The 18,302-nt window shown below is 39.6% G+C and overlaps 1 protein-coding gene across 2 annotated transcripts in view; it reads right to left on the bottom strand.

Annotated features, from left to right (window-relative positions):
* elovl5 (ELOVL fatty acid elongase 5) overlaps positions 1 to 18,302 on the bottom strand; it is a 35,202-nt gene that overhangs the window by 5,603 nt on the left and 11,297 nt on the right. Inside the window, exons 3-7 of one of the 2 annotated variants that reach the window (XM_057847672.1) lie at positions 16,619 to 16,806; positions 14,198 to 14,275; positions 13,924 to 14,095; positions 12,405 to 12,529; positions 8,682 to 8,816 (exon numbers count right to left, since the gene is read on the bottom strand). In XM_057847672.1, coding sequence (XP_057703655.1) covers positions 8,682 to 8,816; positions 12,405 to 12,529; positions 13,924 to 14,095; positions 14,198 to 14,275; positions 16,619 to 16,806 — 698 coding nt within the window. Of the gene's footprint in view, positions 1 to 8,681; positions 8,817 to 9,698; positions 9,893 to 12,404; positions 12,530 to 13,923; positions 14,096 to 14,197; positions 14,276 to 16,618; positions 16,807 to 18,302 lie in introns of those variants that run through there. The other variant, XM_057847673.1, reaches the window with a different exon arrangement.

The following is an 18,302-nucleotide window of genomic DNA, read 5'->3' on the forward strand; positions in this document are numbered from 1 at the left end:
TTAAGGCCGGTTGATGGGGTGCGGGTGGCTTGGGAGACCATTCTGGTTCCCTGGGGGGTGACGATGGTCCCTTTGCTGGGCTGCGGGAGGAGGGATGGGGGGGGCTGCGCTGGTTCACCCCCCCCGGATTGGCTGGGGAAGGGCCATGGCCCTAAGGCGGCACTCACGCAGCATCTCTACTCGTCTGCGAGACTATAACATGTTAGATGGGACTCACGCATGACTAGGTGAAATTAGACACTGAAGTCGAAAACCTCGGTCTCAGGATTAGCAATGAGACCGCATAGAATTGGATGCCAACATACTGGTCCTTCTCAAAAAAAAAAAAAATAGCATATTGTGATCAAGTTCATTATTTTCTGTAATGTACTGATTAACATTAGACTTTCATATACTGTAATGTCCCAGAGGTGTTCCATTGAATTTAGATCAGGCGAACAAGGGGGCCAGTCAATCAATTTGATCAATTCCTTCTTCCTGCAGGAACTGCTTGCATACTCCAACCACCACCAGGGCCAGGAAGAATCCAGGTGCCACTGCACAGGTGTAGCTTATGACAATGGGTCCAAGGATTTCATCTTGATACCTAATAGCAGTCAGAGTGCCATGATTTAACACATAGAGGTCTTCCAGGGAAATGCCTCCCCTGATCATCACTGACCCACTATAACACTGGTCAGTGTGAATGATTTTGCAGGCAGCATAACGTTCTCCACAGCATCTCTGGACCCTTTCACGTCTGTCACATGTGGTCTGATTGAACCTGCTTTCATTGGCGAAGAGCACAAAGACTAGTGGCATAGTTGCTAATTCTGGTTGTCTATGGAAAATGCCAATCGAGCTCTACAGTGATTGGGCAGTGAGCATAGGGCTCTCTCCAGGATGTCAGGCCCTCAGACCATCCTCATGGAGCCCGTTTCTGATTGTTTGGTCAGAAAAATTCACACCAGTGGTCTGCTGGAGATCATTTTGTAGGGCTCTGGCAGTGTTCATCCTATTCCTCCTTGAACAAAGGAGCGAATACCGATCCTGCTGAGGGTTTAAGGACATTCTATGGCCCTGTCTAGCTCTGATGGAGTAACCACCTGTCTTCTGGAATCTCCTACAGGGCGCCAGGTTGCTCCTCAGAAGCTCAGTGATAGGCACGCAGAGGCCACACACTACTGAGCCTCATTTTGACTTGTTTAAAGGGCATTACATGAAAGTTGGATCAGTCTGTAATGTGTTTTTCCACTTTCGTTTTGAGTATAACTCCAAATCCGGCCCTCCATGGGTTGATACATTTGATTTTCATGGATAGTTTTTGGGTGACTATGTTGTCAGCAACCTCAACTATGGAAACCACAAAGTATTTAATAGATATATTTCATTCATTCAGATCTACAATGTGTTACGCTAGTGTTCCCTTTATTTTTTTTTTGCAGTGTAGTATCTTTTCATGTAGTTCAAGGCACCATGGAAACAGCATTTCCATCTTGGAAAAAAAGTCCTGCCATCTAGAATGTTTCTTTATTGAAAGTCTTTTACTCTAATCATTTTGTGTATATATATTTAGATGTTTGTTATGGATAGATATGTGTAGTTCTAGAGACAAAAATACCTTAGTTTATTATTTAGCAAAGTAATTGAGCATGTACACTGCTGGCCAAAAGTATTAGCACCCCTGCAATTCTGTCAGATAATGCACAATTTCTCCCAGAAAACGATTGCAATTACAAATGCTTTGGTGGTAATATCTTCATTGGCACTCTTTGAAAAATCATGTGATGCTTCTCTAATTTTGTGCACCTGTTACTTACATGTGGCACATAACAGGTGGTGGCAATAACTAAATCACACTTGCAGCCAGTTAAAATGGATTAAAGTTGACTCAACCTCCATCATGTGTCCTTGTGTGTACCACATTGAGCATGGAGAAAAGAAAGACCAAACAACTGTCTGAGGACTTGAGAAGCAAAATTGTGACGACGCATAGGCAATCTCAATGCTACAAGTCCATCTCCAAAGACCTGAACGTTCCTGTGTCTACCGTGCGCAGTGTCATCAATAAGTGTAAAGCCCATGGCACTGTGGTTAACCTCCCTAGATGTAGACTGAAAAGAAAAATTGTCGAGAGATTTCAACGAAAGATTGTGCGGATGGTGGATAAAGAACCTCAACTAACATCCAAACAAGTTCAAGCTGTCCTGCAGTCCAAGGGTACAACAGTGTCAACCATTACTATCCATTAGCGTCTGAATGAAAAGGGACTCTATGGTAGGATACCCAGGAAGACCCCACTTCTGACCCAGAAACATAAAAAGCCAGGCTGGAGTTTGCCAAAACTTATCTGAGAAAGCCAAAAATGCTTTGGAAGAATGTTTTCTGGTCAGATGAGACAAAAGTAGAGCTTTTGAGGAAAAGGCATCTGTGTAGTTTACAGGGGGGAAAATGAGGCCTTCAAAGAAGAGAATATTGTCCCCACAGTCAAACAAGGCAGAGGTTCCCTGATGTTTTGGGGTTGTTTTTGCAGCCTCTAGCACTGGACTGCTTGACAGTGTGCAAAGGCATTATGAACTCTGAAGACTACCAACAAATTTTGCAGCATAATGTAGGGCCCAATGTGAGAAAACTGGTTCTCCGTCAGGAGGTCATGTGTCTTCCAGCAGGACAATGACCCAAAACGCACTTCAAAAAGTACTAGAAAATGGTTTGAGAGAAAGCACTGGAGACTTTTAAAGTGGCCAGCAATCAGTCCAGACCTGAATCCCATAGAGCACCTGTGGAGAGATCTGAAAATGGCAATTTGGAGAAGGCACCCTTCAAATTTCAGAGACCTGGAGCAATTGGCCAAAAAAGAATGGTCTAAAATTCCAGCAGAGCATTGTAAGAAACTCATTGATGGATACAGGAAAAGGTTGTTCGCAGTTATTTTGTCTAAAGGTTGTGCTACCAAGTATTAGGCCGAGGATGCCAATAGTTTTGTCCGGCCCATTTTTTAATTTGTGTAAAATGATCATGATTTTTTTTTTTCATTCTCTTTTGTGTTTTTCATTGCAAGAAAATAAATGAAGATATTACTACCAAAGCATTTGTAATTGCAATCCGTTTCTGGGAGAAATTAAGCATTATCTGCCAGAATAGCAGGGGTGCCAATACTTTTGGCCAGTAGGTGTTTTAGGTTCTTGCTGAAGCAATGTTTCCTTCTGCGCCGCCTTTGCGCCCACATAAGAGTAAGCCAATTCTTTTGCAAGACCCACCAAGGAGTGGTCTATTGTTTGAGAAAGCCAAGGAAGCCCTGTATTTGCAAATATTCAAGATGCTAATTGCAGCTATCCAGAGTGAAACCCCCCTTCACACCTAGGAAGCGACTACAGAGGAGTGTGTAAAGGGGGGGGGGCTGCTTGATTGCTTGTTTGAGTGGTCTATGTTTGCCATAGCCCAGTAGTCAGTTTGGTATCAGGGTCATTTGACGCCTTTCTGGTATTTCTTTATAGCCCAAAAAACCCGGTAGTTCCAGTGTTTAAAAAAAAAAATAGGGCTGTCAAAATTATCGAGTTAACGCGCGGTAATTAATTTTTAAAATTAATCACGTTAAAATATTTGACGCAATTAACGCACATGTCCCGCTCAGACAGTATTCTGCCTTTTGGTAAGTTTTACAGCAAGGCTTTTTGTGCTGTCCAACAGCGAACTCTTGTGGTCGCTTTGCGACATGGTTTATTGTTTTCTTGCCAGTTCAATTTGGCTGCACGACGTCTCGGGCTGACGCCTACGTTGTAATGTTGTGCTTATATGATCCTTGGACAAGATTTGTCCGTAAGTATGGTTGTTGTAAAGAATGTACATATTATGTTAGTAAGCGAAATGTTATATTTTTTGTATGAGACGCTTTTTGTTTATGTTTAGTGAACCTGTATAGCGTGCTAAGCTAACGTTGTTGCTATTGCAATGCTTGTGTACTTTTTTTTTTTGTAGTTTTACGACGGTCTAAAGAGGACAATGGTTTGAGGCCATTTTATTAATAAATCAGATGAAAAAGGAAGAAGTCTGATTATTAAGGCGTCGTTCACTAGCTGTCTAGCTTTGGAAAAAGTAGACGCTTCGGGGTGAGGACAGCATACAGATTTAAATTACAGTAGAGTGAAATGCCCACTACAGTCTTTATGTACCGTACTGTATGTTGAATGTATATATCCATCTTGTGTCTTATCTTTCCATTCCAACAATTTATTTTACAGAATATATATATAATTTACAGAAAAATATGGCATATTTTATAGATGGTTTAAAATGCGATTAATTGCGATTAATTACGATTAATTAATTTTTAAGCTGTAATTAACTCGATTAAAAATTGTAATCGTTTGACAGCCCTAAAAAAAACCCTTTATTTATTTATACATATATATATATATATATATATATATATATATATATATATATATATATACACATATATATATATATATATATATATATATATATATATATATATATATATATTTTTAAGACAAGTAATTCTTAAAAGATAAATGTTAGTATGAGTTAAAATAATTTGATATTAAAACCCCTCTAAATGTTTTTGTTTTAATAATGTTTGTAAAATTATTTTTATTTTTAATTTTAGGTCGCCATTTTTGTTACGTTGCAGTGCGTGACGTCACCGGTCCTGTTGCCGAAATTCCAGCGTGATACTCGTTAGCTTTCCCAACATGTCGTCAGTTGTACCGTTCCTATTTGAACCAGATCTGAAAAGTGAAGAGCAGGACAGCACTGTCTGTCGTTCACAAGACGAGCTTCAGGGAAAAATGCGTGCAGCAAATACCTGATAAGACAAAAGTTGGGCAAAACTGGTGATGCGAGAAAGTCCTTTTGGGAAGTCCGGTTGGGAGCGAGAGTGTATGCTGTCCGGTTTTATTAGCAGATATTCAAGGTAAGCATATTGCGTTTTCAAACTTATCCCAATATAATTATGTAGATCGTTAGCATCCAGAGCTGTCATGTGCTTTACATACAGTACAGGCCAAAGAGCACACCTTGTGTCATCCATGTCTTGTACATTGTAATGCGTGGTAGCTAGGATACGTGTATAAAAGTACCAAAAAGGGGAGAAGCTTCCACTTGTGCACATTTATTCACAAAAAATAACATTTCCACCATGGCCACTCTTCACTTGGGAGCTCAACAGTACGCAAACACGCGTTCACCAACTCCAACATTGTTGTAAGGTCCACGTCAGAGTCACTGTCGTCACTGTAGCGTGCCATAGTGCTTTAATTATTTAGTTTGATTTGGGGAAAACTCCCACGAAGAATAGTCAACAAAAAAGATAGCAATAGTAATCCAAATCCGCGTTTTTTACTCACTGAAAGATCCAGGAATTAGACCGATCCCATGGCATTGTCGCAGCCGCGATTAGGCCGTCGATTCCACAAAATAGACTGATCTGAAAAGCCGCTGTGGGACCGACGAATCAAAAAAATGGACAGATCCGAAACCAATATTGCAGACGCGGTGGGACCGTTGGATCCAGAAAATAGACGGATCCCTTACTTGACTAAGTATCCAGGAAAAATGTTCGGGCGCCAGTTGTAACGCGTGGTGGGTAGGATACGTGCATACAGGGACCAAAAAGGGGGAGCTTCCACTTATGCACATTTATTCACTAAAAATAATAGTTCCACCTTGACCACTCACTTCACTCCCCTTATTTCCATTTGACTGGAAATTGCATCCAAAAGCAGCACATCGTGGCATTTTACTTCGCGAGTTTAGGCAGCAATAAGCAATTGTTGAACACAACAACAATTATGTCATCACTGCGAGCCCGCAAACCATGGCGCCAACTAACGGTCAAAATATTGACTAAATATTATAAAATATTGCCATTGATTTAACTTTTTACGTGTTTCTAACAACATATTTTAGTACAAGAGAACAATTGTGGTTTATTAGAGCCTACATGTATTTAAGTTAGAGGATCACTTAAAACATGTTACTGTCCCAACGAATTATTTTTAAACAAGAATAAAGTAGAAAAATATTTGTCTTAATTAAATGCTTCATTGAGTGAGTCCACTCAAATCCAATCAAGCTGCTCCCTTACAATAAGTTGCCACAGCAACTGTTTAACAAGTTAAACAATGATTGACGCATGTGGCGCTTAGACGTTTCGGCTTCCAAGTGTCTCTGGCAAGATCAAACTTTAACGTCTGTCAATCGTCGTTAAATTTATTAAGCAACTCCAGTGCAACGTCTGACCAAGAAAAGCGGCAGGAGCGAGAGTGAGAGACTACGTATCGGATTACGACAGCTCTATAAAATACTGCTTTTATTTTTTATTGAAAAAAAATCTGCAATGAACTGAGGATGTGAAGTAGCGAGAGATCCCTTTATAGGTTTAGTTCTTAAAGCAGGCATGAAAATGGGTCAGGGGTTAAAAAGGTGAGAAGGGTGTGGAGGAAATATGTTCCAGTACACTGTACACCCCAACAAAATATTGAGCTCTGTCGACCCATACTGTGTTTCAGCAGGGCCGTGCAGAGACCGGTGGAGGGGCGGGTGCTTGTAGATCAAAAGGGGCACATGAACAAGTATTTAATACACCTTAAAACAACATAACTTCAATTTTAACCAGCTTTAGATAATAATTGGCTGCCACTGTGACATACTTTAATTGGGAGGGGGCAACAGTGAATAGAAATCAAAACTGCCATCAACACTTTCTGGCTGTGACTCAGTCAGTCTGCCTCTTTTCTTCCTTCAACCTCTGCATCAAAACTTCCTTCCTCAACTTGTTCATCTGAGAACAAACCACATCAGATGGTCACTGAGCCACCAACAGCACAGTTTTCTCAAAACTATTATTTCATTATTATCCATACTTAACAACTCTAGCACCTAATAATTAATAAAGCAATGACATAAAATCTTATAGAAAAATAACATTGTAATTGTGTTTATAATTGTATTTAATACCCGACTATCCTTGCAAACTTGTTCTTACCAGGTCTGCTATTCACCCAGCTGATGAGGTATCCACTGCCTTTAGCAGCCTCATCCAACTCCTTTTTTTATCCCTCAATCTCATTTCCCTACGAGGCATGTCTATGTAATGAAATATAAATATTTAAAAAAATAAAATAAAAAACAGCCTCCCCGGTGGCTTTTAGTTTTAAAGCTTTCTTAATTTCTTTCTCTCTCAATAACGATGGAGGTAGATTTGTGTTTTTGTTATTCAATCAAAAAACAAAGTTACTTCTATCAAAAACAAAGTTGCTTCAATCAAAATACAGGATATACTTTTAATCCCCAAAAAGTCACTTCAACAAAAAAAATTGTTTTTGATTGCAAAAATAAATTTGAGACCAAAAAAAGCATTTGAAAACTATTTTTCTTGACTGAAACAAATTTTTCCATTGAAGTAATGTTGTTTTGCGTTTGGGCCACATTTTGGCTAGGACATTTGTGTCTTTATTATTCAATCAAATAAGTTGCTTCAATCAAAAATATATATATAAAAAGAAAAACTTTGCAAATGTGTCAATCACCGTTTAACAAAGCCTGAGAGGGTTTGAGTAGACTCACTATGAAGCATTTAATAAAGCCAAGCATTTTCTTACAACTTTATTCTTGTTTAAAAAATAATTCGGTGGGGCAGTAACATGTTTAAAACTTATCTTCTTACATTTTGAAGTGCTTGAAACCCATTTATATATGATACTTTGGTGAAAAAAGTGAAAAAACATGTCATATATATATGTATCTTTTTTCCAATGTAAAATCTGAATAAATACATTGAACACGCACAAAAAATGGGGGGGGGGGGGGGGCTACTTCGCGGTTTTCACTTATTGCGGCGGGTTCTGGTCCCCATTAACCGCGAAAAACGAGGGATCCCTGTATTTCTGAAAAGCTTTAAGAAGCCAGAGTCATTCCCACCACTCGTCGGGCCGGTGTTGTGCCGACACCGGCCGTCAGCTCAAGTCCCAGCCGAAAATAACGTGTCTCTGGCGGACGACGGGAGCGATGCGAGGCGCCCCACTCCATCTGAGAGCATGCCGCTTAATTTGACTCAACAGTGCGTTTCTTCGTTAATATTACCGCTAAATACACGAGCTTGACGCCAATTTAACGGGAGCTATTTTTTCACGGGAGATTTGGCTAGCTCTGGCAGTGTTCAACGCAAGCTGCAACGAATAGCAGTAACTTTATTATATCGCAAAATATGAAAACGATTGAAAGCATTACTCACCAAATTCAATCTGCTGGCAAATACAGGTAAGTGTGTATGCTGCGCTTTGGTCTGCCCCGCTCTGGATTTGCAATGCAACCAAAGGCTCTCCAAGCACTCCATGTACACGTAAAGAGTGCGCGCGATTGGAATAATGGAACGCAGTTTGGGCCGATGATTGGTTCTCGTCAGTGAAGCATCTAGAAGGATTTGCTGACTGGATTTCTTAAGTGCTCAGTGTACGTACTAAGTTAATCACATGATGATAATAATAATAATAATTAAATAAAACCTCCCGACCCCCCCCTCCCAAAAAGAATTTCTCCTCGGATCTACGCAATTCACGTAGGTCGCCCTTTTTGACTTCAAAACGGCGAATTTCGCCGAAAGGTGAGAGATTTTCATGCCTGTTAAAGTGAAGGTTTTGGGTTTATATCATTTTTATGACTTTTGAACAAAAACTGACCTGGATGTAGAAGTTGGTGAAGAAGACAATGAGAGTGAGAATGTAAGTGATTTGGAAGTACAGCCATCCTAAGGGCAAACCACACGGCCACATGATTGCACACATTGTCTGCAATATGGTTAATAGGAACTGGATCTGCAAGGTGGAAACATGACACACACATGTACATATACACACACACCGCAGTTAGAAGGTGACGAGAAAGACAATATCGATCAGAGCCTAAAATATCTTTAATGGGTGCACATGCTTTGTAGTTGCAAGGATAAAAGGTGATAAACATAGTCTCCACAAAGGCGCACTAGAGACACACAGCACCAAGTAAATATGACTTTCATATGAAAGAGAGTTGCTCAATGTATCAAAGAATTCAAATTGTGAATTTCTAAAACCTCGGGGAACATACTGTTGCAACTTCAAAACAAAAATAAATAAATAAATAAACAGCATCACTCACGGGCGCAGCCATTTTGTGACGTCAGTAATACCACTGCACTTACACAATGAAAGACTCAATCACAATTGCGTGGGACAATGGTATACATGGGCGTCACCAGACATACAGTATTTCACTGGGGCACATGCCCCAGTATTGAGCTGCAGTGCCCCAGTATAAATTTCACCGGATTAAAAAAATTGACAAAAAACAACATAGCATAATCTACAAAATATACCAATGTTCATATTACGCTATTCACTCCATATACACAATATGCATTTTCGTCTTTCATTATCGCTTTAGTTAAGAACAGAGCTGGAGTCTGTTGTATCAATAAAATGCTCTTAATCCCAAGGGGTTCTGTGTGTATTAACAGAGTTAAATTCACTGCCACTTTCAGTTACAGTGGTATGAAAAAGCATCTTAACATTTTGGAATTTTTCACATTTCTGCATAAAATCACCATCAAATGTGATCTGATCTTTGTCAAAATCACACAGATGCAAAAAAGTGTCTGCTTTAACTAAAACCATCCAAACATTTATAGGTTTTCATATTTTAATGGGGACTATGCAAAAATGCCCCCCCCCCCCTTTGGCAGCAATAACTTCAACCAGACGTTTCCTGTAGCTGTCGGTCAGTCTGGCACATTGGTCAGGACTAATCTTGGCCCATTCTTCGCTACAAAACTGCTGTAGTTCAGTCAGATGCCTGGGATGTCTGGCATAAATCGCTGTCTTTAGGTCATGCCACAGCAGTGTTGTTAATCTTACTGAAAAAAAGTAATTATAGTTACAAATTACTTTTCCCAAAAAGTAATTGCGTTAGTAACTCAATTACCTGAATGTAAGAGTAATTAGTTACTTGGCAAAGTAATTGGTGATAATTACTTTATTTTCCCCCTCAAAAAACAAAACAAAACAAAAAAAACAAAAAACAAAATAAAAACATTGGCCACACTATGTGAAGTTTTTTGTGAAGGTTTTTGGTACAATTAGCCCGAGCCCAATTCTTTACCCTAGTTTACCCTTTACCCTGAATCAACTGTTAGAAGTTGTTAAAATTGCTCCCATTATTGCATTAGTTCCCTTCTCTCTACTTTCGACATATGAAACTTTTAAAACTGTTTCATCATTTAAAGATAGATTCAATTCAAGATTTGGCGATTTAGAAGTATTTTAGATAAAAAGTTGCTCAGGTTCGGGATGAAGGTTCTCTACAACAGAGCCGTCCTAAAAAGTCTACTGCTTTAAGATGGCGGCTGTTTACTAACGCATCTAGTGCCGTGTCTGTCATTTTGCATCTAGTTATATCTATATACAGTCTATGTGATATCTACCATGTCTACCATATCTACCATAACATGCGGGCGTAGTTTGTAGGCTATCGGCTACAACATGTATTATTGGAGCTACCTAGCATCGCGTTTGCTCGGCGTCACAACTTTCTTGCCTCCTCCCCACTCCTGCTCTGCTCTGTCGTCTCGGTGAGTCCGTCTCCCTCAGACTTTTCGACCAATATAATAACGCATAGTAACGCATGCCTTTCCGTCCTCAGTAACGGTAACGGCGTTGCCAAGATGAGAAAAGTAATTAATTAGATTACCCACTACTGAAAAAAATGACGCCGTTAGTAACGCCGTTATATTGTAACGCCGTTATTAACAACACTGTGCCACAGCATCTTAATGGGGTTCAAGTCTGGACTTTGACTTGGCCACTACAGAACCTGTGTTTTGTTTTCTTTCTTCTGAAACCATTCTGAAGCTGATTTACTTCTGTATTTTGAATCATTGTCTTGTTGCAGCATCCATCCTCTTTTTAGCTTCAACTGTCTGTTCCTGTAAAACATCCGGATAAACTTTTGAATTCATTCTTCCATTAATGATTGCAAGTTCTCCAGGCCCAGAGGCAGCAAAACAGCCCAAAATCATGATGTGCCCTCCACCATGCTTAACAGTGGGGATGAGGTGTTGATGTTGGTGAGCTGTTACATTTTTTCCTCCAGACATGACGTTGTGTGTTACTCCCAAACAATTCAACTTTGGTTTCATCAGTCCACAAAATATTTTGCCAAAACTTTTGTGGACTGTCCAAGTGTCTTTTAAGTGAGCAACAATGTTCTTTTAGACAGCAGTGGCTTCCTCCGTGGAGTCCTCCCATGAAAACCCTTCTTGGCCATAGTTTTATATTTAGTTGATGTGTGCACAGAGATACTGGACTGTGTCAGTGATTTCTGTAGGTCTCTAGCAGACACTCTAAGGGTTCTTTTTTTTTACCTCTCTTAGTATTCTGCACTGAACTCTTGGTGTCTTGGGAGAGAAGCAACAGTGCCAAACTCTCTCCATTCGTAGACAACTTCTCTGTCAATTGATGAACATCCAGACTTTTAGAGATGGTTTTGTATCCTTTCCCAGCATTATACAAATCAACAATCCTTGATCGCAGGTCTTTAGACAGCTCTTTTGACTGAGCCATGATGCTCATCAGACAATGCTTCTCATCAAGATAATTCTTACCAGGTGTGTGTTTTATAGTGGGCAGGACAGCTTTAAACCACTCATCAGTGATTGGGCACACAACTGTCTTTAATTGTTCAGTAAAAATTGGATTCAATTGCTCTTTCAGTCTCCTTAGGCAGAGGGTTCACTTACTTACCCCCCCCCCCCCCCCCCCTCATTATTTACATGCTATCCTCATTGAAATATGAAATATAAATGTCTGGGTGGTTTTAGTTAAAGCAGACACAGTTTTTACATCTGTGTGATTTTGACAAATATCAGGTCACATTTGATGGTGATTTTATGCAGAAATGTGAGAAATTCCAAAAGGTTCAGATACTTTTTCATACTACTGTACTGTTTGTAGCTCCTAGGTAGGTTTAACTGAAAATACTGTAGTGCTTTTCCTATGTATGAGTGTATATTATAATCATGAAGTTGTCATTGTCCTTGGAAACGCAACAATATGTACTCGTCTGTCTATGTTCATTTGAAATTGTTGGAAACCTTTATCTATACTTGGACTAAACCTGAGAATTCTACAGACGAAAACATTTTGAGTAACTGTCGACTAAAACTAGACGAAATTTGTATGAGATTTCATCAACTTAAACTAGACGAAGACGAAAACATTTTGTAATAAAATAAAATATGACTTAAACGAAGAAGTATTCTGGTTAAAAAGACTAAGATGAAAATTAAGAAGGCTGCTAAAAGCAACACTGGGTTTAAGGAGGTATGTTTTTGCAGTGAACAAAATAAAGTGTAGTTGAAGCGAGATTACCAACTGTAGCTGCGTGATGTACTTCTTCCACCAGAGGTACGGCCGCATAGCGGGTATGGTTGACAGGCCGTAGTATGAGTACATGACCACGTGGACAAAACTGTTGAGGCATGGGCCGAAAGTCGCTACAAGACATGAAATCATCATTATTCACTTTGTCTTATCTGACATCTCACTGTTTACCCTAGCTCTATTTGGCATTTTTATTAAATATTTCAATCATTCTTTTATCTTTGTTCTCTCAGGTCTAGTACATTTACCCAGAAACGTTGGTGTTTTAGTATTTTGCATCTGTATTATTTAAAATGAAAAGAGCCAAATGCCACTCTGTAGCAGCAGTTTCCACGTGTCTATTATAGACCCTACTCACGTGACGTCACAGCCACGCCCCCGCGCCATGTTGTCCGTATACTCGTCATGTTAATGCATTAGCGCTTCGTAAATTCCTCCTATTATGGCGTGTTTTTCTGCTCGTTAACATTAATAATCAAAATGATGAAGTCGTGTGTGACGGTCGGTTGCAAAAACAGAGAAGATAGACGGAGAGACTTGAAGTTTTACCGTATTCCGAGTGAGAGCGAGATTGACTGCTGCAATTCGACGAGAAAACTGGGCTCCAAACGACTACCACAGATTATGTAGTAGTCATTTTATATCTGGTAAGATGCATTTAATATATATTTAGAGGGTTTTGGGCTGACAACCACAATTAAGATCATTGCTAGGCTAATCGCCAACAAGATACACTCAGACGTTGTGAATGAACTACCTGAAAATATATAATTATAAGGGGATAATAAGACAGTTGTCATACAATTAATTTACAGTTTCACTATTGAGGTCAAAAGCCAAAAAATAAATTCAACTAGGGACAATCTGGAGTAGTGCTATCGCACTTCATATTTATTACATATTATATATGTATGTAGTGAGAGTGCTATCGCTAAACCATATAAACATTAAAAGCCCTAGCTCCATTGACAAATGACATGAAATACATTAGACTTGACAGTGGATGTTAGCAAGAACAAAAGATTTTGAATTGAAAATTTTACCTTCCCGAGCACAAGATAGATTCCTGCCGAATTTTCGTGTACGAGGACCTGTTTCACCCAACCAGCAACGAAGTATTTATAAGCCTCCAAGCTCTTAAAGTTTTTGAAACTTTCATGAGAATAGGCTGATTTTGTGTGGACAAGATAGTTGTAAATATCAGGGTCAGGCAAAGACGGCGAAGACAGCGGGTCGAAAAACATCGATTTAGGCATCAAATATGGATCTGGCGAATGGATAAACTGAAGCTTTTCCACATAACGCCTTTTATGCAACGCATCCAATGAGTTTACAGCGTCAGATAACACCGGGGCTTCCATGAATTGCTCTATAATTTGCACGACTAATTGAAAACAATGAGAATAAGTCTAAAAAATACGGACAATATGGCGGCCGGATACAACGACACGTCATTTTCTGATGTAGGTGAGTAGGGTCTATTGTCAATGCGATTCCCGTCACTCACATTGACCGCATGGGAGCCAGTTCACGACAAACCACCAGATGTTAAGCATGGTGGTGTGATGGTAGATGTGAAGAAATGTGATCTGGTGGTTGTTCTTTCGCAGAATGAAGAAAAAAGTGTCCATGAACTCAATGAACTTGGACAAGTAATACCACCACAGGACCTTCATGACCTGATGAGAAACACACCAAAGTCGCTCAATTTGACTGCTAAATAAGAATGTATCAGCTCCACGGTGGCAAGATTAAAAAGGGTTTCATTTGATTATGCACACCTTCTTATCCACTTCTGGTGCACTGTGGAGGTTCTGGCAGTAGAAGTCATAGCTGCCGCTCCAAAGAGCACAAACAAGCTGAGGACAAAGACGAATGACAAAAGCTTTGTATTGTTAGGACTAAAAAAAGATATTAGCAAACATTAAACACAAGCACTGAATACATGAAACAGAGCCTCCGAATCATTTGGTTCCTCATTTGAAAGAGGCTTCCTGTGGAGGACAAATGAACCCAGCACAGCTGAAAGTAGATGGAAATGTGTAATTTAATACCAAGTCACCAAATCAATAACGATCAACGGCCTGCGCAGAAGGGCAAAAGCTTCACAGTCGGCCATTTGTAAATATATTTATGTGTTTACATAACTGGGTTGACTGATGGAAGTACACTTTATAAATGATCTCAGTGAATCATTTTTCATTACGATCAAAGCGCTGCGGACTTTGATTCCAATCGGATGACATGACCTCACGCAATACGCAAGAGGAGGAAACATTCACCAAACACTGCTGGCCAAAAGTATTGGCACCCCTGCAATTCTGTCAGATAATGCTCAATTGCTCCCAGAAAATGATTGCAATTACAAATGCTTTGGTAGTAATATCTTCATTTATTTTGCTTGCAATGAAAAAAACACAAAAGAGAATGGGGGGAAAAAATCATTATCATTTTACACAAAACTCCAGAAATGGGCCGGACAAAAGTATTGGCACCCTTTGAAAAATCATGTGATGCTTTTCTAATTTGTGTAATTAACAGCCCCTGTTACTTACCTGTGGCACATAACAGGTGGTGGCAATGACTAAATCCCACTTGCAGCCAGTTAAAATGGATTAAAGTTGACTCAACCTCGGTCCTGTGTCCTTTTGTGTACCACATTGAGCATGGAGAAAAGAAAGAAGACCAAAGAACTGTCTGAGGACTTGAGAGGCAAAATTGTGAAGAAGCATGGGCAATCTCAAGCCTAGAAGTCCATCTCCAAAGGCCTGAATGTTCCTGTGTCTACCATCCGCAGTGCCGTCAGTAAGTGTAAAGCCCATGGCACTGTAGCTATCCTCCCTAGATGTGGACAGAAAAGAAAAATGGAAATATTATCTATGAAATATTGTGCGGATGGTTGATAAAGAACCTCCACTAAGCAGTCCTGCAGTCCGAGGGTACAACAGTGTCAAGCCGTACTATCCATCGGCGTCTGAATGAAAAGGGATTCTATGGTAGGATACCCAGGAAAACTCTACTTCTGAGTTCTGACCCAGAGACATAAAAAAGCCAGCCTGGAGTTTGCCAAAACTTACCTGGGAAACCTCGGAAAGAAAACGTTTTGGAATAATGTTCTCTGGTCAGATGAGATAAAAGTAGAGCTTTTTGGGAAAAGGCATCAACATAAGAGTTTACAGGGGGGAAAAATTAGGCCTTCAAAGAAAAGCACATGGTCCCCACAGTCAAACATGGAAGAGGTTCCCTGATCTTTTGGGGTTGCTTTGCTACCTCTGGCACTGGACTGCTTGACCGTGTCGATGGCATTATGAAGTCTCAAGACTACCAACAAATTTTGCAGCATAATGTAGGGCCCAGTGTGAGAAAGCTGGGTCTCCCTCAGAGGTCATGGGTCTTCCAGCAGGACAATGACCCAAAAACACACTTCAAAAAGCAGTAGAAAATGGTTTGCGAGAAAGCACTGGAGACTAAGGTGGCCAGCAGTGAGTCCAGACCTGAATCCCATAGAACACCTGTGATCTGTAAATGGCAGTTTGGAGAAGGCACCCTTCAAATCTTAGAGACCTGGAGGAGTTGGCCAAAGAAGAATGGTCTAAAATTCCAGCAGAACATTGTAAGAAACTTATTGATGGATACCGGAAGCGGTTGTTAGCAGTTATTGTGTCCAAAGGTTGTGCTACCAAGTATTAGGCTGAGGGTGCCGATACTTCTGTCCAACCCATTTTTGGAGTTTTGTGTAAATTCTTCATAGCAAGCAAAATGAATGAAGATATGACTACCAAAGCATTTAGTAATTGCAATCATTTTCTGGGAGAAATTGAGCATTATCTCACAGAATTGCAGGGGTGCTAATACTTTTGGCCAGTAGTGTAGTTCTGAAAACAACTTGAGTGGTGAAAGATGACTCACAAGAGATCAAGTGATTCTCGGGTGTGTCTTGTGGATTTTATGAGATTGCTAACTACAATTCAAAGTTCAATTCAATCATCCACCTTTTCAAGTCTGGGATCTTTGCGGGACTTTCTGGGTTCAGTTGCCTGACAGCTCACTGCCATTAGATAGTGTGATTGACTCAGAATGGATTAGAATTTGGAAAAAAAAATCAACGTTAAGAGACACACTGGAGTTTGACTAGATACATAACATAATTCCCTCATTGCTCCTCAACAGTTTAAAGTGCAGCTTTTGCTGTATGCACATACCTGGCAGAACATGCAGAGTGACAGGAGCGTCAAGCCCGCATTGTAGAGTACCAGGACGCCTTTACAGGAGTACGCTTTCCTGCCTTTCATGTACTTGGGCCCTGTCCACACCACTACAAGGTACACCAAAGTGACGGCAAGGGTCGGCGAATAGTTGTCCAGCAACGGCCACCCCCGCACCCGGGGATCTGCAATAATATGAGGATGTCGGTAAGATTAGCTCAAGCTGATTATTAATTAACTTAACCACTACTTGTCTTATAGGTATGTAAATCACCACTCATGACAATAAGATACAATATCCATTGTTTATGAACCCGATACAATATTTGCCTATAACATAGACTTCATATTTATATTGACGGGTCACATCCATCATACACTGTGCCACGCCTTCAAGTAGAGGGCCTGCCCACATGAAGAGGAGTTATTCTCATAATTTATAATATTATTAATATTATTGTTATAATATTCTCATATCGCAAGCAGCGATCTAACGACGGATTTAGGTTGAAAAAGTACGACAGCTGTACCGGATACCAACAGGAAGGATTGTCTCGTGTGATTTGTTCGAGGATTCAAGGTAATTTTTATATTTTTTGTAACATACATGCATATTTAAACGTGAAAAAAAAATCAATAGGAGAAAGTAGCCACTACAGCATTGGCGTTATAATTCGCAATATTTACGTAAAATAAATGCTAACTGCCCATTTTTTTTGCTTTTAACCAAGATTCGAGACTTTTTTTTATGTCCATATCTCAAAAAAATTCAGGGATTTAAGCATTCCTTCAATAGAATTTTCAATGTAAAAAGCTCTTTGTGGTGATTAGGCGGCACTACAGTGGCTTAAAGACTAGCAGTACATTCGACATATTTATGTAAAATAAATGCTGACTAACCTTTTTTCTTTTTTTGCTTTTAACCAAGAATTGAGACTTTTACGTCCATATCTATAAGGAATTCAGGGACTTACACATTTATTCACAGGAATTTTCAACATAAAAAGCTCTTTGTGGTGATTAGACGGCACCACAGTGGCTTGAAAACTAGCAGCACATTCAACATATTTACGTAAAATAAACGCTAACTGCTAAATGCTACTGGGTTTTTTTTTGTTTGTTTGTTTTTTTGCTTTTAACCAAGAATCGAGACTGTTTACATCCATATCTATAAAGAATTTAGGGATTTAAGCATTTATTCACAAGAATTTTCAAAATAAAAAGCTCTTCTTTTTGGACCTTATTTAACATCTATATGCTTCCCCTAGCTCAGGTTATGGAACAGTATGACATCTATCACACCTATGCAGATGACACACAACTCTACATTTCTGTGTCCCCACATGATTATAGTCCCTTAGTCTCCCTGAGTAAATGTAATCATCAAATCAATGAATGGATGTGCCAGAATTTTTTTTCCAGTTAAATGTGGAGAAGACAGAAGTTATCATTTGGGCCAAAAAAGGAAAGGTCAAAGATAAGCAGGCACCTTAGCACAATGTCACTTACAGCTACAAATCAAGTCAGAAACTGGTGTAATTATTGACTCAGATCTAAAATTTGATAGCCATCTGAAGTCCGTCACTAAATCTGCTTATAACCACCTAAAAAATATAGCCAGAATTAAGGGGCTTCTGACTTAACAAGACATGGAAAAACTTGTGCATCCATTCATTTTCAG

The sequence above is a fragment of the Corythoichthys intestinalis genome, chromosome 10 (genome assembly GCF_030265065.1).
Source record: "Corythoichthys intestinalis isolate RoL2023-P3 chromosome 10, ASM3026506v1, whole genome shotgun sequence".
NCBI lineage: Eukaryota > Metazoa > Chordata > Actinopteri > Syngnathiformes > Syngnathidae > Corythoichthys > Corythoichthys intestinalis.